At 39.9% G+C, this 20,717-nt stretch overlaps 2 protein-coding genes across 2 annotated transcripts in view; one reads left to right on the top strand and one right to left on the bottom strand.

Annotated features, from left to right (window-relative positions):
* Nucleotides 1–362: 362 nt before the first annotated feature.
* LOC118429096 (eukaryotic translation initiation factor 3 subunit D-like) lies at nucleotides 363–8,415 on the bottom strand. Its single transcript, XM_035839470.1, has 15 exons — nucleotides 8,182–8,415; nucleotides 7,552–7,597; nucleotides 7,154–7,290; nucleotides 6,633–6,727; nucleotides 6,275–6,350; nucleotides 5,820–5,941; nucleotides 5,323–5,455; nucleotides 4,730–4,877; nucleotides 3,756–3,901; nucleotides 3,375–3,460; nucleotides 2,971–3,100; nucleotides 2,216–2,361; nucleotides 1,605–1,797; nucleotides 977–1,109; nucleotides 363–492 (listed from the first exon to the last, which is right to left on the bottom strand). The coding sequence occupies exons 1-15, from the start codon at nucleotides 8,302–8,304 to the stop codon at nucleotides 476–478; spliced, it is 1,731 nt and encodes a 576-aa protein (XP_035695363.1). The 5' UTR covers nucleotides 8,305–8,415; the 3' UTR covers nucleotides 363–475.
* A 246-nt stretch (nucleotides 8,416–8,661) lies between these two features.
* Nucleotides 8,662–20,717, top strand: part of LOC118429095 (E3 ubiquitin-protein ligase TRAF7-like) — a gene marked incomplete in the record, with an annotated part of 15,556 nt that continues 3,500 nt past the window's right edge. The window contains 20 exon segments of the mRNA XM_035839469.1: nucleotides 8,662–8,804; nucleotides 9,478–9,589; nucleotides 9,960–10,017; nucleotides 10,386–10,462; nucleotides 11,016–11,108; nucleotides 11,510–11,549; nucleotides 12,142–12,325; nucleotides 12,695–12,770; nucleotides 13,278–13,336; nucleotides 13,792–13,848; nucleotides 14,371–14,534; nucleotides 16,251–16,324; nucleotides 16,647–16,695; nucleotides 17,219–17,271; nucleotides 17,428–17,496; nucleotides 17,822–17,904; nucleotides 18,584–18,623; nucleotides 19,111–19,227; nucleotides 19,495–19,611; nucleotides 20,165–20,284. Of these exon segments, the coding sequence (XP_035695362.1) occupies nucleotides 9,524–9,589; nucleotides 9,960–10,017; nucleotides 10,386–10,462; nucleotides 11,016–11,108; nucleotides 11,510–11,549; nucleotides 12,142–12,325; nucleotides 12,695–12,770; nucleotides 13,278–13,336; nucleotides 13,792–13,848; nucleotides 14,371–14,534; nucleotides 16,251–16,324; nucleotides 16,647–16,695; nucleotides 17,219–17,271; nucleotides 17,428–17,496; nucleotides 17,822–17,904; nucleotides 18,584–18,623; nucleotides 19,111–19,227; nucleotides 19,495–19,611; nucleotides 20,165–20,284 (1,596 nt within the window).

Here is a 20,717-nt window from a genome sequence, read left to right as displayed (position 1 = left end):
ATATGAATGATAAGATTGATACATAAGGGGGAACTAAAAGATTTGACATGTATATTTAAACTAAATCAAAGCCCCCTCAAGCCTCTATAGATGTAATCTGAACATACAGAGATTTCAAATAGACCACACATAACATCACTCCAGGGTAGATTTTTATTGTAAGTCATAATGTCTCAGCCACATTTGCAGACAAACAAAGTCTCAATTACAGACAAAAACTTCATTTGAAATTGGTCATCTTATCTAGTCCCATTCCCAGGTTGTCGTTTTATATATCATAAGTGTAGATATGTGGGATATATATAAGTAGAATGCAAAAGCCGTGCAAAATTTTTCCAATTCAATTCAAGTTACAGCTTTTCTAGCAACAGATTACCATGCCATTAGTTTAACTACACATGCACTAGGAGATGCACTACTTCATTTCAAACAGGAAGAAACTGCGACGTTTCTTCCATCTTGCAGGGGACTGGAGTTACTTCTTCTCATCATCTGTTGAAACATGTGAGGCATGGTTAACAACACTTCCTATCCTTACTGCGGACACCCAAGACAAGCTGTTTCCTTTGCAATGCAGTTCATGTACTGAGACACTTGCAATAAAGGTTTCTTACAGTTCAATAAACTTTTACCTTGCAAGAAAAAGACTATTTGGTGCAAAATTTATGTATGCTCAGGCATAAGCAAGTTTACTATAAAAAGGTCAACTGAGGAAAAAGGTATGCTGTTTGAGTAAGTGTTACAGGTGCCCACTTAAACTGTTAGCATGCTGAGTAACTTGTACTAATGGTAATTTCCAGTAGTCGGTTTAATCCATGCAAAATTTGTTAGGTGGTGATATGACAAGACTTTGTGGTGAAGTTGTGAAGCTGGTGACTTTAAACGACCTGGTGCTACGTGAACACATGGTTGTACTGGTGACAGTATTCTTCTTGACTTTGACTTTGAGCAGGTGTTCCATCCTTCAAAAACTAACCATTTTTCTCATCATCATCGTCGTCATCTTCATCATCATCATCATCATCCTCTTCATCTGACTCCTCTTCATCCTCATCATCCTCATCAGAGCTGAAGGTTCCTTCAGGCAGGCCGTAGATCCTGACAACAGGCTGGAGGAAACAAACTGCTGTTAACAACAACTCTTCAATACCATATCTTCAGTTAGATACACGGCAGTTTTTGTGGCATTTTGAATGGCAGTTGAAACAACGCTGCAGTACAGCACTCATACAGTGAACATATTTGCAGTATCAAAAATCTGCAGTGGGGAGGAGAAACTGCTTCAAGATTTAGATGCTCTAGTATTAGCTTGGAAGCAAACTGCACTATTGTATTCCACAGGTACTGGTCTTTTTGGTAATGAATTTTAAGCAGTCTTTCAGACAGGGTGCATTAGATTTTGAAGATGGTAATCACCAACATTCTCTCTACAAATCCTAACTTAGGAACAAACTGAAAATGCTCAGACAATTGAACAAATGGCAAACTGTATCCAAAAACACTCAAACATCCCCAAGAGAACCACTCAAGGGACCAATAAATAAAATGTGGACAGGTGCTCAACTATAGACAGGATTTCTCCCACACTGAGAGAAGAACCACACCTTGTTGGGATCCTTGAGGATGAGGTATTTCCCCTCGTCCAGCTTCATACAGGTGTCGATGATGCAGCGCACGATGCCCCAGGCGTTCTGCATGTCCAGGTTGATCTGGGCCGCCAGTTCCCGCGGGTTGAACTGCTGCGTACCCAGGATCACGTGCTTGGAGGAGTCACGGACGTTAACACGGGAAACATACCTGGATGGCAACAGAGGGGAAAAGACAGAAATCTCATTTTAGTATGCCAAATCAATCTGTTGTTCGAGTGACTTCTGCATTGTGTATTTTATTACTTGAATGTCTAACCTTAACCCTGTATATGTTCGTACATTGAAACATATCTGGATGACACCAAAAGAAAAAGACACAGAAATCACCTAATGGTATATTTCTAACCTTCATCGACAGTATAGTATATGTTTTTATATGGATAACCTACAAGATATCCAAAGAAACATATCTGGATGTCAAAAAAGACACAGAAATCATCTCATGGTACAATATGTTTGAACATGGATATAACATACAACATGTCTAATTTACAGAAAATTTGGACTGCAAGCATGCATTTCTCTACACGTGCGACACTAAGTACAGTTCTTGGGAGCTTACTCACCCCAGCTTGAGTGCATCAGACCCAGCCAGGACAGCAGAAGCTGTCCACTTGGCCAGCTTACAGCTGTTGTTCTTCAGCTCAGTGGCCAGCACAGCTCCGCGCTGGGAGTCCAGCTTGGCCCGCCACTCTACATTCTTGTTACTGAACTGTGAGGACAGGAGATACAACTTTAACACAAACTACAAATGTAGAAGGACCTAGGGCTCTCAACCACATAAAAAACTATCTTCTTTCTAATAAATTGACTCCATACATTCTTCCAACATCATAAATGGATTAGACTGTAGGTGATCTCTACCCAACTGGCCACAGAAACAATGGTCTGGTATTACAGCAGACATCAGCAAGCAGATACAACTTTAGTTTGTACTCAATAGGTTCGACAGACAGGACAGAAAGACCAAGAGTTAACTTAAGGGTGATGCATTGCCAGTTGAAAAAATACAATTACTACATCAACAATACTTTGTCTTATTTCTTTGTCCATCATTTAGCCACAGGCAGAATATGATAAAAGCAACATATTCTCACAACACTGCCCATAAAAACATCATAAACATCCCTGACCATCAGCTTACATACATATATACATAGTCATGCTCTTATTGAGTTGTAGCATTAACAAAGTTTCTCTTCCAGTGTGATCTATCACTCATAATTACAGTTAGGTCCCTATCACATAGTCCAGTCCCTGATTCAATAAAATGCTATATAGATACAGATGTATGAGTTTAAAGCAATAGATAGCTACCCACCCGTGAGTCCCACTCGTTGAGAGTCTTGATGTTGATAAACTGGGTCTCTCCGTTCGGCCCCAGCATGGACCCGTCATGTTCACAACGCACCACAAGTTCAATGTCGTTTCCTAGCTTGTACTTCCGGTACCTGTGTAAGAATCAAAAGACTCCATAATTTCTCTCCTCCTAAAACTCGTGAGTGCTGTGAAGATCTTTCTTGAGTTCCTTTTCGTAAATACAAAAGGGCATTCAACTTCATGTGTGTAGATGTTGCTAAGTAGTATTTGTCCATTCTATTTGATGACTATAGGACTGAACTATCAAAAATACCTTCAAATTCAAATTCTACTGTGGTAAATTAGGTACAACTACTGTACAAGCTTTCACAGTCCAGGGGGAAAACCAAACAAACCATTACAAACCTGTATGCCACTGATGCCACTTCACCTTCGTCCTCATCGGTCACAAACGGGTTGGGCTTGTTAAATCTGTAGACTTCACTGCTTCCCTGTAGGAGGAACATCATTTATACAAGACATTTGAAATAACATACAAAATACCACACCTATACAACCTTCCAGGATGGTTTCAACAAAGGTTGTGAACAAACTTAAGGAACAAACATGATGATAAAACAGGTTAATTCAAACCATTGTACAAAATGGATGGCCTCAAGGACAACTGATATAATTTAACCAAAAAATCCAACTTATTCAAGAGAAAAAAATGATCAAATCAAAGCAAATGGATGGGAACGAAAGAGAAGGGAAAGGATAGAAAATAATGAAAATGGTGATACATACTTTTTTCTTCCTTACCATCTTGAGCACCTGCTGGGAGAAGTTGTGGTTGATGAAGGTGGCCTCGAGGGCCAGGTTACGGGGAGAGTTGATGCTGGCCCCTTCGTCCTGAGGGGGCTCTGTGGCTGTCTCACTCACAGTCAATAAGTCTGGGGGAAAAAAGTTACGAGTCTTAGTGGCAAGTGTCCGTAGGTGTTTTGGGCACCTTTAGACAGATTAGACGTGAGGCTCGGTGGGCAAAGGTGGAGGAAAGAAGAAATATGAGGTATTCAATACGAGTAAGCGCCTTCATGACTTCTACATTATGCTGTTTCATCGCTAACATGATTACAACAATATAAATATACTAATTTTCAATCAATCTTTCCAACTGTCTGTGCCACTCCAAATCTGGAGACAAAATGAAGACATACAAGTATGATATTCAAAGACCTGAGAAGATTTGTCTGGTGCATACATAGAAATTTTGACCATTCATACATTGAGATGCTTAATTGCTGATATCATTACAAGTTCAATATGAATACTATAATGTTTGAATGAATCTTCCCACAGGACTGGTAAAAACAAAACATTTCAAGACTGGAGTCTAGACGCCTCAGGTCTAGGGAAAAAAGTGTTGTGTTTCCTGTTTCAGTCCTGGAAAAATTAGGGTTGGTAGGTAGGCAATGTCTTTTTTTTTCCTTGTAATTTTCTTTCGGCTGACCAAAACTCTAGTGAGACATATTACAGTACAGTTGAACAAAGTACACTGAAATGCATGAAGACACTTGTCTTTTAATTTCGTGCATAATAGATACATTTATCCTTCATTAGATAGGACAAGCAGTGTTTTTACTTCAATGGGAAGCAGGCTGAATAAAAATTCTAACTGGAAACTATGTGACTCCACTGCCCATCAAAAAAAGGTCTAGGGTCGACAGGTTTTTCTAGGGTAGGTACGGAAACAGGAAACAACATTTTCTCCTAGGCCTTACCGAATTCTGAGTCGTCTCGCTTGTCAAAGAAGAGCTTGGATCCGACGCGCTGTACCACGATGTCCCAGGAGTACACGGAGCGCGTGCAGCACATCAGGGTGGCCAGGATGATGTCCGTGGCATAAACGTTGCCGTGGCTCTTGGCAATCTGAAACATACAAATATAGCAATAAGTATATTCTGTACATACAGGTGGGTATAGCATATGGGTAAGTGTATGGGAGTTGAACACAGACCTTTATCAGTGCACTAGCCCCCTACTGTAATGATTGCACAAAGCTAGGGCTAGGGCTAAAGAAATAGAGACGGACAATTCTTTCTACACCTTGAGTGATGTGGGAAGGACTAACTTCTTTTTTTTCCATATATACACAAGACATTTTTGCCTCCTTTTTATATGATAATCAATACTTTTACTGCTCTGTAAATTCTCATTTATTTCTTGTCATGGAGTTCAGATTTCTGGGACAGACAGGATGAATTTTTGGTCCATCCCAACAGGCAAAATTCTGTCCCAGAACGGAAGGACGGGTCCTGGAGACAGCCCTGATTAGCTGCAAAAGGCGTGATGTACACTTAGAAAGTTGACTGACCTGGCGAATGACTGGATCATCAGTGGTAGTGACCTTGTGGAAGATGCGGTTGACACGAGCGAGTCGTCGCTCATTCTTGGTGTTCACGCGGTCATACGACTTGTCATAGTACTCCAGCACGCCACACTGGACACTGAGATAGGGAAATAGCAGTAAGTACAAGTTAGTGGTTATGTTAATCCTCCTGACTCATCGGAAAAAATAACTTAAAGTAGTTAATAAGAATTTTTCTTCCAACAGTACAATTTATTTTAAAAGGTAGACACACGTACGTACCTCCAAATTTTCGATGGCTATCAGTCCATCTTGTTCACAGAATTGACCTAGTCTCACTAGAGTGCAAGACTAGGTAAAAAATTTGGAGGAGCGTACATGTGTTTACCTTTAAAAATACATCACTGTTAGAAGAAAAATTCCTATTAACTGTGCTCATACATGACTAATGAATCTCTTCAAAGTTACTTAAAGTAGGTTTAACAATCAAAAAGACTTCATACATCTCAGTAGGTTCATCGATGTCTGGCATGCGAAGTTTGGTAAGGCGAGGAAAGTCCATCTCTTCAAGAACCTTCCAATCTGGACGGACTTCGATGGATGCATCGCGATTCTTTGTCTGCACCTACGAATGGTTAAGGATAAACATAATGAATCAATGTGAATATCCTTTCAAAATATGGGTCATACTAGTCTCTGTTACACAACCTCTCACTGCGAGGGGCTGAGTGGGCCCACTTGGATAATATAAGCCAGCAAGAGATAGAAGAACATTCTGTGAACAAGGTCGACAGAGAATGACCACAAATCTAGAGGGTTAAGTCCCTATAGTTAGCTTCAGTGTTGGAAGTAAAATGTTAGCATTTTTTCTATAATGAATTCTACCAACACAGATGAACTTTCATGCTATTAACATGAAAACTTGTTGAAGTTATTCTGAAGGGTGATGAAACCAAACCTGTTGGTTCCTGTCGTTCCACCTCTGCCGACCACCGAACTGCTTCTGCAGCTTCTTCTGCAGTCGCATCCTGTCCCTGAGGAAAGTACAGCATCCAGGGAGTCAGAAAAAAATCCTTGCCTATGACATGATAAAATACTACAGTACTACGATGGCAGTTCACTATACTAGATGCCATTTGGAATAATATTTCTTTACACTTTGCAAGTGGATAGAAAGAAGGCTTTGATATCTCAAGAAAAGTGTTCCTCTCTACAACGTATTTTCTAAAAAGTAGCAAAAATTTTGTATTTCTATTACTATTGCTTCTATTTTCTTCTCTCCAAGAGAGAAGTACCAAAGAGGTATTGCTACCCACCTCTCCCTGCTCTTCTGTGTCTTGGACAGTGGAGCACTCTGGGCCGCTGCCCTCTGCTGCTCACGACGCTCGCGCTCCCGGCGCATGTTACGTTGCTTTGGGAAAAAAAGACAAAAGGTGTTATATTTGGAATGAAATATTGCTGTGTCAAGTGTCAGGTATACTCCACAACAATAGAAAGAACTCTCAGAAGTAAGTAGAACTTTCAATCTTAATTCTTATAAACTTTCCCATGATGATATCACTTTGTAGCAGACTAGCAGGGTTCAAGCCAGCATCTGTCCTTCCAGCATGTAAAGATTCTACCAAGCTGAACCAAGCTGACTCTACCAGGAAAATTTGCGCCTCAAAATAAAGGAAATAGCATTTCAGAGGGTCTAGATTAAAAAAATTTCCCGGGCAGCATACCCCCAGACCCCCTTGGATCGTCGCACCTTGGACAGAATTTCAATTCAAAATCCTGGGACAGAAAAAAAATTCAGGCTGGCTAGAACACTGCTTTATAGGAATGTAAAGCCTACCTGGTTGTAACGCTGCCTGTTGCGCTGGTACAGAGGCTTGGGTGTCTTGGTGGTGTCCACCAGCTGGAAGGACGACTCGTCTTCCTCGTGGTAGTAGGAGTACTGGTTCCCTGCACCGAACTGGGAGCTGTACTTGTCTGCAACAGATACAAATGACCATCCTCATCACAAGAAGTCACGATAATAACATGATGTCAAAAATACACCAAAACCATGCAAATGTCCTAAACTCAAACTCAAACCACCACCAATCACATTAGGGCAAAACTTACACAGCGTAATGCCACGCTATGGGTGTTGCTTCATAATTGTATAGGTAGAGATGTATATCATGTGACTTCTAATGTATGTGTAGGTATAAATCTGACTATATGTGTTAGGATTGTACTGGTACTTACTGATGTATCTCCTGTCTTGGTAGGTAGCACCAGTCCAGTCAGACACCTGGAAGAAATAACATTCTTCATGTCAACATCATCATTATCATAATACCTTTAAGAACAACTCATGGTAAGGCTGCTATCAGAGTAGCATAACCCACGGACGTTATATAAAACTGACAAACAGTTATGCAGCACACAGGTAATGCTGCTCTTCAAAATTATGTGGAAAATAATTTTTGACATGCGCACCTGTGGTATACATAAAAAAATGTGCTTTTATTAAATCTGAAGAAGTGGCTTCAGTGGTCAGAATGATTTATGCTTTGGTAGTAACGATAAATGTAACGCTGCAATTGGTTTTATCAAGGGCAGTTTTTTTTTTTTAATCTCCTAGCTTCCATGCCTGCAAAGACCAACCTCCCGCCATATGTTAAGTATTTGTGTAAAATAAAGTAGAGCAAAATTTTCTTTTTCGACAAGCAATTGAACATTTCAAGAGAGATCTCGTCTCTTGTATGCTTGACATGAACAAGTTTAATCTATTCCAAAGAATGTCGCATGAGCTTTAATTAGGATAAAATCTGATGAGATCCACACGTCGTGATGTCCATAGACAGGATTGCAACATGCCCCCCTCCCCCTCACCTTTCCTAACCGGTCCCCTTTGCTGAACGGCTGGTACGGCATATCCTTGAATTTTTCCGGGATCGCGCACGGTCCCCAGCCATTGTGGTTGTCCTGAATCTGCGGAGGATTGAAATGAGCCATGTTTGTCCAGTAATCCTACTGAATCGGCGGCAAAAAAATGAAGATTTGTCCGCCAAGGACCGCAAAAACCCAGATGGCAGAGGCACTCCTCGTGGGTTCCCAGACTATACCAAACGTAGGTGTCTGAAATAGCAAGATAAATCTTATATCATCTGTAAATCATTCAATTGGGTAGATTTATTGCGTAAGAATTGATAAAATGTAATATTTAGGAATGTTAATAATATTTGCTTAAAACGATTTATATTTTATCTGTTTTCTTCTAACTTTGTAGTATACTGCTTGACAAGTTTTCCCCTAAAAAGTAAGTCCAATAGAATACTCCAAAGGTCTCGCGAGATTCTTGCCCAGTTATCACGTGACACCAAATTAGCTCCGAGATCCGGAAGCAGGAAAAAAACTGAGGAGAAACAGAAGACTTGGTCAGGTTGTCGTCAAGACTTTGGAATTTAACGAAACATGTTTCCTTGATACCAGGCAGAAAGCACCTCGTTGGAATGGTAAGACGTTTTTTATTGTCGGCTCTTATGTTATGGTGCAAAGCGACCTGATTTTGCATTTATAAAGACATTGCAAGTGTGTTTGTTGGGGGAGGGTCGAGGGGGGGAATGACAGTTTTCTGGCATGGTCATCTTGATAGTGAAAGTTGAATCTCTGTTTAGACAAGCCGGCTTTGGTAGAGGGGCGTTAGCTCAAGGAAACGTTCGGCATGAAACTTATCAGCCATCACATTAGGCGACAAACGTACTGTGATTGGTGTGAAACGTTAAGACATGCTGTAAATTACCTTTGGTAACTAGAAATTATTTGTCAATTTTAAGTCCATGATTTCTTGATTTGCATGTCTTGCTGTGACAGTCGTGTATGGACATGTTTAAGGTGGTGAAATCAACGCAAATCCCTGGTTGCCACTTGCCACTTATGTTATATGGCATATAAAACTGCACAATGCAGCGCATACAACAGATTTTAACAATCTAAAAACATGTGGTCTGTCTGACAGTGTCTCATTGGTGAGGCTTAATTATGTCTTTCTGATTCCATGTTGTTTGTTCTACTTCAGTCACACAAGGTGTAATTTCACATTACTCCACGTCCCTACTGTTATACCAGAAGTATAGCAAAGTTTCATGTCATTAAAACAACAATGCTAACTGACGTCTTCTTTCCCAGACCTGAATGGACAGAAGATTGCCATTTTGTCACACCTGAACCAAGTATGGCCAGCAAGCAGCTCTCCGCTGAGGAGGGGGCGGGAAGTGGGAGTGGCACCGACTCTCCTACTGTAGGTCCAACATACAGTATATACCTTTTGTGAAATTTCTTTTAAGAAGATTATCTCACCCTGGCATGTTCAATTTTAACAATTTGGTGACAAAGAAAAACCAGCGCCATCGTATGCAGTTACTATACCAGTAACGTTACAGTAGTACTTCATAGCTGTGTTCAAGCAACCTCCTTGGTTCGAGTTACAAGAAGCCATATTATCAATATCATTTTGTGTTAATCCAAGATATATTGGAGGGACACTATGTCAATCTTGAAGATTCGTTTTCCCACATAAAGTTAACGAATGACACGTAAAATTTGTAAACATCAGTGTTATCAAAACTGCTTAATTCACCGAGTCCTTTCTTTTTTCTATGTCTATGCAGCCATCAAGGAGACTGGAGACAACCTTTGGACCAGGTTATTCCACAGTCACAACACTAGGTATGGTGTAATTATAACTTGATACTGATCAGACAGTTCTGCAGTAACATCCATTTTTCTACAAATGAAGTTCACATGTAACAATGTATCAATCTTTCATTTTTATTTTATATATTTACATCTAGATTTGATTTAATAGTGAAGTTTGCTAAGTATCATTTTAAGATATGTTGTCAGCCTGTAAAATCTTATTTGATCGTTGACACAAGCATATCAAAGGGAATGAGTTGGTATTATTTTTGTCAAAAACAATTCTGTCACAGAGCAAAATATTGCCAGAATGGACATCGTACTAGGTAAGAAACATGAATTTGTCAGTAAAAACTCTGTATACTCTTGTCAAGAGAACTTACCCTCTTGTATTGCAGTAGCTGAGGGCTCACCAAACTATCCATGGCAGAAGTCCCAGTCATTTGACAGTGATAATGAAGAAGAAATGTCTGATGTAAGTACACATCATGGTACTTCCCTGTACCTAAGACGCCATAGTCTTTGCTTGAAATTTGCACTGTCTGTGTCTAAGTCTCCACTATTCTCTGTCTGGTTACCCCCGAAACCGGGAAGTGTTCTTGGCAGGGAACTACGTACAATTCAAAGGACAACTACACACAGTTTAAATCATCCAGATTCAAAAATAGCACACTCCCTTATATTGTATCATTGTTGAACGCGTCTTAATGAAGTTTTTAACAAATATATTATGTATCGTTACACCAATTCAGCCTTGTGTGGCTGCAAGGATTTGTACATGTACATGCGCACTTGTTTGGCGCTAATAAACCAGTCATTCATGGTAGAAAATAGCCTTGTGCATGAAACTCATTAGGTGATACACTATTAGGTTTTATCAATATGTACGGTTGTTCGAATGCTGTGGTATTGACACTTGTATAATGTAAAGATCAATACGTCTACAGAGCATAATCAGCGCTAATCAAATTAGATGCCCATGTTATATTTGGGACCACAGATGATTATTGACATGTCTTCTGTTACAGGAGCCCTTGGTGTTTACAGAGACGCCATCATCCAAGCTGTTCTGCTTGTTGTGTGAGAGGGTCTTTAAAGATGCCGTCATTACAACATGTGGGGTAGGCAACATTTTTACACTTAGGGCTCGGAATTTTTGGGAATAGGTGCGCTGGTGTGCCTAACAGTAACATAAAAGGTGCACAGAGGAAATATTGTGTGCACAGTATAGAATGAAGTAGAATGTCAGCAAAACCTTACACAAATATTGTGCACTGGTACATCAACAGTTAAGATTAAATATACACTGTACAGCTCCAATTTTGGCTGCACAAAACTGCATATGCAGCTAGTATTTCAAGCCCTGTTCTTTAACTTGAAGCCTCGATAGTCAAATGGTAAACTACTAGTATTAGTATTATTCTCATCATAAGATGATATGGTATTTGCTACTTTAATTTCAAATTTACCTAGCAGTTACTCTAAAATTGTCTCATGGTCCAATTTCTTGTTTTCCATGCAGCACACTTTCTGTAGGTGGTGTGTCAACATGAAGACAAATGGTGAGACCACAAACAGTTACTTAACTAAAATAAAATAGCCATAACACTTTACCCTGTTCTTATCTCAACATGGCTATGCATTACTATCAACCTGTACTTATTATAACTAGATGACTGTAATTTCACTGTTGTTAGGTTTGAGCGATACCTTAACTCCCACCTTAAAGAATAACCAGTGGGAACCCTTGCGACTAATGAGGCTGTGCCATAGTTACACTGCAGTCTTCCTTCCCTCCTTCTTCCCTTCCATCATGTAGATTAGTATGTGGACTCGTAGTCATACATGTATACATCTTAATACATGCTTTTGCATGCATGATTTGTATGCGACCAAAGCATGCGACCAAAAAATAGTTTGTACAGGTTTAATGGAAGCAGTAATGTAATGTACATATGTATTATTTGGTATTATAATTGCGTATCCTGTAGAAAAGTGTCCTGTGGATGACAGTAAGCTGTCAGTGGTGGTAGCAAACATAGCAGTGTCAGAGCAGAAAGAAGATATGTATGTTTAGGAAAAAAAGTTATGAGGGGTTTGAAAGAAGTGGTAATGTTTATGTAATATTTGGTATTGTAATTGTGTGTCCTGTAGAAAAGTGTCCTGTGGACGACAGTAAGCTATCGGTGGTGGTAGCGAACATAGCCGTGTCTGAGCAGATAGGAGAACTCTTCATCCACTGTAAATATGGCTGCCAGCAAGCGGACGGCGGCAAGATGGGGGAGTGGGAGCTGGACCCCAGGGGCTGCCCCATGACGGTCAGGGTCAATGCCAGAAAGTAAGGAAAAAATTCCCTGTTACATTTTCTTCATTTAAAAAAATGTGTTTGGTTTCTGTTGCACTATAGATCTTGCTCTTGATCAATCACTTTAGTCTTGATAGGTAGTGGATACTACCAGAAATGTCTCAAATCCATGTCCAAGGTATATCCAGTTGCTTTATGTTATCTTGCACTTCCTTGGCTTTCTATTAAAGTAAGAAGGAATAGCTGGATGATGCATGCATTGTGACATTCTCTTTGTAAAAATATTGAGAAAAAAAATTGATTTTTAAGTTGATGTTGTTTTTTGATATGCTGCTATAAAATGAGTTAATGAAATTAAGCATTACATTGTCTTTGTGACAAATATCATGTCCTATTTCCTAGGGAGCATGAGGCATCCTGTGGATATGCACCCGTGTCGTGTCCAAACAACCCTAACTGTCCCCCGCTGAAGAGAATGGTAAGTCATCAGGCAGCATTTGTATCATATCTCACTTAGTCCTCTGACTCACCCTGAAATGTTCCTTGTCATAGATCTTGTGTCCCTTGACGAAACAATATGAACAATTGATTGTTACTTGTAATAAGTGTGCCTGGTAGAAAAGCTCTTTGATTGTTAAGTTCAATACAGGGCAATCTGGCATGTTTTTGATATTACAAAATGAAAGTCGTAGCAATCAAATCTGCAGACAAATGAAAGTTAGAATAAAGAGGGACAGAGTACTAGTATTGATCATGATATTTCAGACAAGAAACAGCCTAAGTTTTAAAGCCAATCTTAGTTTCTTTCTTTAGGTACATGTACATATAAGTGTGTCCTGGCCAATGTTTTTCACCTGCCAACATTTCGGTTGACCAGCTGTGACCCTCCAAGGAAATGCCAGCAGGTGAAAAACATTGGATGAGCATAAACAGCTTTGTTTACTCACCTGATGAAAGTATTCACGACTTGGGTGTACTCTTTCAGGAACTGGAGGAACACTTGAAACAGTGTGATCATATCAGATGTCCTCACCACAAGTATGGGTAAGTATCTGCCCTTGTCAATAATCTTAGACTTGACACTGTTCTGCACTTTTTGTGCTACGAATGTCCTATTGAGCCAAAATTTGCAAAGCAGTAAATGCCATGGAAGTAGAGGATTTCAGTTTAGGTATGCATTATCATAGCTACATGTACATCTGTATGCATGTGCACCTGTGCGCATCTTTCTTTGGCACCATGCCATCTTTGCAGTCAACCCTCTCCAACCTCCCTGGTTGCTTTGGCAATGGCTTCATTTCCTGTACCAAGTAAAAGGAACCCATTTCCTGCAGAGAACGTCATTACTCTGCTCAAATTTGATTTCCTGCTGTGTCTCTTGTAGCAGGGAGGCTTTGAAGGGAGGAAATTTCTTAAGGAAATTGGTGTGATTTTTTTCCATCTTAAGTTTTACAATATTCTCAATGCTTACTCTGACTACTTTGTTTTTCTTACTGTAGATGCACGTTTGTGGGTACGAGCAGTGATGTGTCGCACCACCTGACTAACATCTGCAGGTAGGTGGACTGGTGCTTACTTCCTCCTTATAAGTTATACCTGTGCAACTGCTGGTGGGTTGGTGGAAGGCAATAACTATAAGATACAGAATTTTCCACAAGTTCAGGTCTAAGCACAGTTCAGATCAATGGGCAAAAATTTCACCTGTAAAGCTGTCAATTGGATGAAATTTACTTGTTTATAAAATGTAGACAGGTGAAATTTCCCTCAAAAGGAGAAAATATGCAAGTGTCATTTGTGAGGTTTTCCAAAATTTGTTGGCTGGCATGTGGGACATGTTTGTTTGGGGTGCTAAAGAGTTGCCAGTGACTTGAATAACTCAGACTATGCTGTAACAAAAGTCCTTGAATCAAAAGATTGAGGCAACCTTATAAAACCTTGGCAAACAATGAAACAAATGCCATTCTTGCAGGTTTGAGGGCATTTAAGAGTCCCTGTAGCAGACAGAAAGTTCAGTGAAGTCAAACTGGATCAAGATCACTTTCCTTTTTTTTTACTTTGGTTGTCTACCACCCCTGTAGGTTTGAGGGCATTAAGGAGTTTCTGCAGCAGACAGAAGACAAGATGCGTGAGATGCAGCTGCAGCTGGCACAGAAGGACCAGGAGATCGCCTTCCTCAGGTCCATGCTTGGCAGGCTCTCCGAGAAGATAGATGCACTCGAGAAGTCCGTGGAGGTTAAACTGGGTAAGACAAAGGAACTAAGACTTTTGGTTTTTTTAATGGTTTTTCATAGAATAGTATGTAACGGCACTGAACTTTAATCCAACGCAACTTTAATCCAACACTTTTCAGAACCCATCTGTCAGTCAAAAACTAGCTCCGGTTTGCAAATTCTTTTGAGTGCTTTACAAGACCAGTAAGGTATACGACTTAAAACCTTGTAAGTTTGAGCTCACAAAGATCGCATGTTGCAGTGACAAGTTAATCAATCTTCTGGTATGTTTTCATGCTGTTAATCAAGCCGTGGGAGGAGGGCAGCGATTGTAATTTCAAGCAACCCTACTCTTCGTCCTCACATTACACAATCATCATGACAGTAAATATAGTGAAATATCAATAAACTGTCCATCCAACACAACCAACATGCCTTGAAGTATCCCTCTTTAAAGTACAGGGCCAGGCTTTGTTACGCAAATTCAGTGGAAATCCGAACACGCGCCATTTTGAATCATATTTCAGCACGCCCCTTCACCCCTATTTTTGAAAGTGATCACATCCAAAGGCCAGTAGGACGGATCTCACTGGCGATACTATTACAGCCCCACATGGGGGACGTGCTGTAGGGAGTTTGTACTGTGTTTTGCGGGGATATTTTTGGGGAACCATTCACAAACAACGTATTTTGCCACCATTTGCTGACCAAACAACGGATGAAAAGTTTCATAGAACGTCATAACTGTGTAGTGGAACAGCAGAACGGATTTGCCGCTGGTTGATGCATTTTCGTGCCGTGTTTTGATCGCTGCTATCAGCAGTTTACTGACATGCCGATTTGCCAATTTAACCTTGAGTAAGTGCCTGCCGATTGATACTAATTTGTCGTTGTAAATATGAAATCCATAGATAAACAGCCTTGTTATATTATTGTGTTGGATTAAAGTTCCACTGGGAATAGAATCCCAAAGGACTTGCTATCAGTTACACTGTCTTTGAAATGTTATTTTCTCGCGACACAACAGAAAGTGGCAGACCAATGCGTGTGTAGCAATGGCCGGGGAAACATAGTAAACAATGCACTAAACAGTTTCCAGAATGCGCTAAAGCCCGCTTGTTTATTCATGGTTCAGTTTAGAATTTGTTGGAATGTGTTGGATTAAAGTTCAGTGCCGTTACACTGCTGCTGGGATCCCTGACACGGGTAGGCAGCAGTCGGCTAATCTTCACACTTTCCTTTCATGCTGCTCTGTCCAGCAGGTTCACCCCTGTTAGACCGTACACCTTGTAATAAACAATCACATATGGTAGAGGCACAATCATCAAATTGAACATATGAAACAGGACTAAAACCAAAAAATGTGCAAACTACATGGTAAGAACCAGAAACATTGACAAATTTACAATGTATATAATGCCCTGATTAAGATGGAATCAAGGACAGCAACTTCATGTTGTATGTGATATGTGAGCATCAAACTTTTAGCATAAACACTGTTCCTGCTCTGTGCCTTGGTGTTGGAGTAGAGTTTTTTAGTATTTATTATATCAACATTGTTTAGGCATCCTTGAATGGATTCAAAGCTTATACTTAACACTTTTTTGTTATGAGAAGTCAAGTTTAAACTTAAGGTGTTTTAGTGTGTTTATCTTAAACATTTCCTTCCTGAAGCTGGTTTTAGAGTCTGCCACCAGGAAGTGAAATATGATACGTTGTTTTCTAATGACTGCGTTTTCTAAATATAGATGTGCTGGACGAGAGCTGTAATAAACTTCAAGATGAAGTCATGGAGTCGAGAAGAGACTGTGCCCTGATCAATGTAAGTGTAAGTGAGGGTATCACAATCATATTAATGTCATTCTGTATGTGGCATGTATGTATTGTTATTAACAAACTCATGGTAAAATTTTACAACATACCGATGTTGGTTGAAATTCTCCAGTTGAATTTCCCATTAAAAATGAAGTATTTCAATGGAATATCTATTAATAACTCATACCATTCTGTGTTGTATTGAACTCTCATGTTATGTGATAATAATAAAAAAGGATTATTAGATTTCTGAGACATATTTCTAAGACGTGATGACAATCTTAATCAAGTAATTGCTAGATTTCTAACATGTATTCCTTCCAACACAGGATGAGCTCTCTCACATCAATGCAAGATTGAACACTGGAGTTGTAGGAAGTAAGTTTCTCAAAGACTTGAGCTGTAGTTTTCTCATTCATTTTGGATAGAGAAGTAGTCAATCCTGATTAAGCATTCCTGTCTGTAGTTTGGTATGATGTGCTCAAAACCTTCTTGTTGTATTGCTGTCATTCATTTTGGATGAAGAAGTAGTGACAATTCTGTTTCAGTCTTTAGTCTGATAGAGTTAGCTCAACATGCTCTTGTCGCTAGCTGAAATGTTACTGATGTATTTAGTGCACTTCATTGTTGATTATAGTATGTGTGTCAATGATAGAAATACTCCATTTAGTTACATAGAAAGCAGATTCCCTCTGTTTAGACGCTTGAGTAGCCCAGACAAATTTATATTCCCCGTGCATTTTGACAAACCGACCATAGCTAAACCCATACTGTCCTACATTTTCAAGCAAGAAGTCAAACTTCTGTGTTAGACTAGATCTGTGATGCTTTTATATGTATGTTTTGTGTTCATTCTATTATTGCGCTTGTTGTATGAACTGTTGATCCCTATATCTTCCAGCTTTGGATCCTCAACAGATCTTCAGATGCAAGGGAACTTATGTTGGTCATCAGGTACATTGTAGAGCACGTTATTTGCCTCCAGTTCCTATTAAGTGATATAACATTTTTTGATATGAGAACTTGTACTCTTTTCCTGTGAGAGCTTGTTGTAGATATGTATAATATTTTGAAAAAATGAACCAATGTTGTATAATCTGTTGTCTGTAGGGACCTGTTTGGACACTATGTGTCCATGGGGATCTGTTGTTCAGTGGGTCCTCTGACAAGACAATCAAGGTAAGGAACACAACATTCTTTTTTTTCCCTTCTCTTTGAGGATGTAGATTCCATTCAGATTCAAATACAATGTTCTTGACATCATTGTTTTTAGTAAATGTACAAATGTTGAACAGGCATGACACTTAAGTTACTGCATCAAATTTTATGTATTCTCCTTTTAGTTTTTGTGGAGGTTTAAACCTTTGTTTTTAGTAAATGTACAAATGTTGAACAGGCATGACACTTAAGTTACTGCATCAAATTTTATGTATTCTCCTTTTAGTTTTTGTGGAGGTTTAAACCTGTTATAGAGGTTTAAAGTATTTACATCTGGCTGTTGCAGGTTTGGGACACATGCACCAACTACAAGTGCCAGAGAACATTGGAGGGACACACAGGCATTGTGTTAGCCCTCTGTATCCACAAGTATGGACCTCCTCATGGGTAGATCACAGGCACAAACATGCCTTCTTTCAATGTCTTCATCCTCTGGCAAAAGATATATACTATATATATTATGTTCAGACTGCCTCATCAGTGGAAGTTCGGAAAGTGTGTGGGTTTTATTGAATTGTTCACTGGTAAGATGCTGCCTTTGAGCAGACATCAACAGTAAAAAAAGTGTCTTTTGATTGGTTAAAGAAATTGATTGACTTGACAGTTTGACTTACATGTATAAAACTAACCAATGACAGGGTTTGAGACATAACGAGTAAAACCACAGCATGCCAGAGGAGTTGAAGGGGTTGAAAAAGTGCAGTTGTGGCACCAGGCTTTGGTTCCTTTTTTCTTTTCTTACTAATCCTAGAGACTGGTTAGATATCTATCCCTGATTTACCCTTCCCTTCCCTCTTTGGTATGGTGGGCGCAGGGTAGTATTAGGTAGTATCAAGGCAGGGTAGTAAATAGGTAATACTATGTCTTTTACGTGTAAGTGGACTTCACCGTAGACAACAGTCAGCCAAATTTGTTGATCGCCAGAAGGTTGCCATGTGACACTGGCTTAAGTACAGCATGTAGGTGATGGTCTGTTTGATAACAGTGTAGGTGTACATCGATAAAAAGTGAGTTGTCGTTATTTGAGCAAAATTTTCATTCTTTTCAGCAACAAGTTGTACAGTGGCTCTGCTGACTGTTCCATCATGGTAAGAAAGGCTTTCAGTTATGATCTTTTTATGAAGGGAGGTTTAGGGGGCCTTGATGCATGTATCTAGCAGAAGTCTGTTTGTTGATGATTGTTGCATGTTAACTTCAGAAATCAGGCAGTCTCTTAAAATGTAGTATTATAGTTGTCTTTTATTTTCAGATTTCTTTTCCTTGATTCAAGTACCTGCTATTACTAATTGTTGTCTTTAGATAACTGTTCTTTTGTGTATCATGCTCCTGGCACACAAGGACTTTGGTATCATTTTACATGTAGTCTTCATAATGCTAGGGTCACATTTCCAAACTGGGGCCCGGCCGGGTTGTTTTAGGAAACGAAAAATAAAAATGTATCTTCTTTTTACATTTTGTGTATTTGGTGTCTTTTATGTCATGTTTTTCATTCCCGAAAGCTGCCTGGCCAGGCCCCAGTTTGGAAATGTGACCTAGGCATGAGTGTCTCACTTTTCTCTATCCCTTCCCCCTCAGGTTTGGGATATCCCATCCCTGGAGCACATGAAGACTATCCAGGCCCATGATAACCCAGTCTGCACCCTGGTGGCTTCCAACAACCTGCTCTTCAGCGGCTCGCTCAAGGCCATCAAAGTAAGTGTTTGTTTTGTTTTGTTTGTTATATTTGGATCTCCATTAGTGATATTGTTCCACTATTCTTCCTGGAGTCCGTACAGGCAAGTGGAGTAGGACATGTGTTTTGCCCGATCAGCATTTTCACTTGCCCAGGATAATTGGGCTAGTAGACTTGTCCAACCCAGGTCGTACATTTTGCTGCCGAAAATGCCCTTTGCAGAGAGCTCACACATTACTTTTCTGCTATGTGACACCAGCTTAACAACAGTTTTATTTTCTCCCCAGGTTTGGGACATCCACACCCTGCAGCTGAAGAGAGAGCTGACAGGACTGAACCACTGGGTACGAGCCCTGGTGGCCTCCACACACTACCTGTACAGCGGGTCCTACCAGACCATCAAGGTACACAGAATGCTTCAATCAACAGTCAGGGCTGTCTCTTGAACCCGTTTCTCTGTCCTGGGACAGAAATTTGATCATTAGGAAGGACAGAAATCTCACCCCCCCGGTCCAAAAATCTGAACTTCAAGACGTGAAACTGTTGCAAATGTATTTTAGTACGCTTAGAATGACAGATTTAACAATGAAAATGAACAAAATGGGCTCCCAAACAATGATTGGGATGGAAAAAATAATTTCAAGTTGTAGACAGCCCGTTTTGTCTGTATTGTGTCTTTTGAGCAATGTTGGTTGAGTCTTCATCAGTTACAATAGTAATGACATGTTAATAAAAAAAGTTACTTTAGTAACCAAGGGCAGTCAGGAAAGCTTCTGTCATTTTTTTCCCTTGCACTTCTCGTATATTTAACTTCCCCTTTTCTGTATTCCATTTGTCCGAAAAAACGGGCACTGTCTTCCTGTTAGACAAATTAGCTGTTAGTTGAAACTTCATGTCTTACTATGAATATTGCAAACACCTGAAACTTTAAGACTTAAGTTTTTGTGTGTGTTTCAGATCTGGGACCTGAAGAGCCTGGAGTGTGTGCATGTACTGCAGACATCAGGAGGCAGTGTGTACTCCATCGCCATCACCAACCACCACATACTGTGTGGCACCTACGAGAACTGCATACACGTAGGTTCAATAGAAACTCACTAAGTCACTGCTATAATATTTACATGTATCCAGAATTAGTGATACTGCTAAGCCAAAACCCATTTCTGCATCCTCCTGTCAGTAGTTGCCGCTAGTTTTAAATTGTTTCTAGTTGTTGTCGGTCACACTCTATGTGACCATTGTCCTTTGATACCTGACTTTGACTTTACTGACGATGAGACAAGTCATTACGTGGGTCTGCCTAGGCAGCTTTGGACAGCTAGGCCTGTATCTCGAGTATTAGGTCATCTAAGTATGTTTCTTTCAACCCAGATAGTGAAATAAAAAGAGGCATTTAGGACCATTGCCTGACAGGTGCCCTAGTTACCTAGAAAGGCCAACATTTGTTAAAGATCAAATCCTCATATTTACCTATTTAGTCCACCTCCCCTCCCTATGCAAAAAATGGATG

Source organism: Branchiostoma floridae, chromosome 13 (genome assembly GCF_000003815.2).
Source record: "Branchiostoma floridae strain S238N-H82 chromosome 13, Bfl_VNyyK, whole genome shotgun sequence".
NCBI classification, from domain to species: domain Eukaryota; kingdom Metazoa; phylum Chordata; class Leptocardii; order Amphioxiformes; family Branchiostomatidae; genus Branchiostoma; species Branchiostoma floridae.
This window is presented reverse-complemented; position numbering and strand designations above follow the sequence as displayed.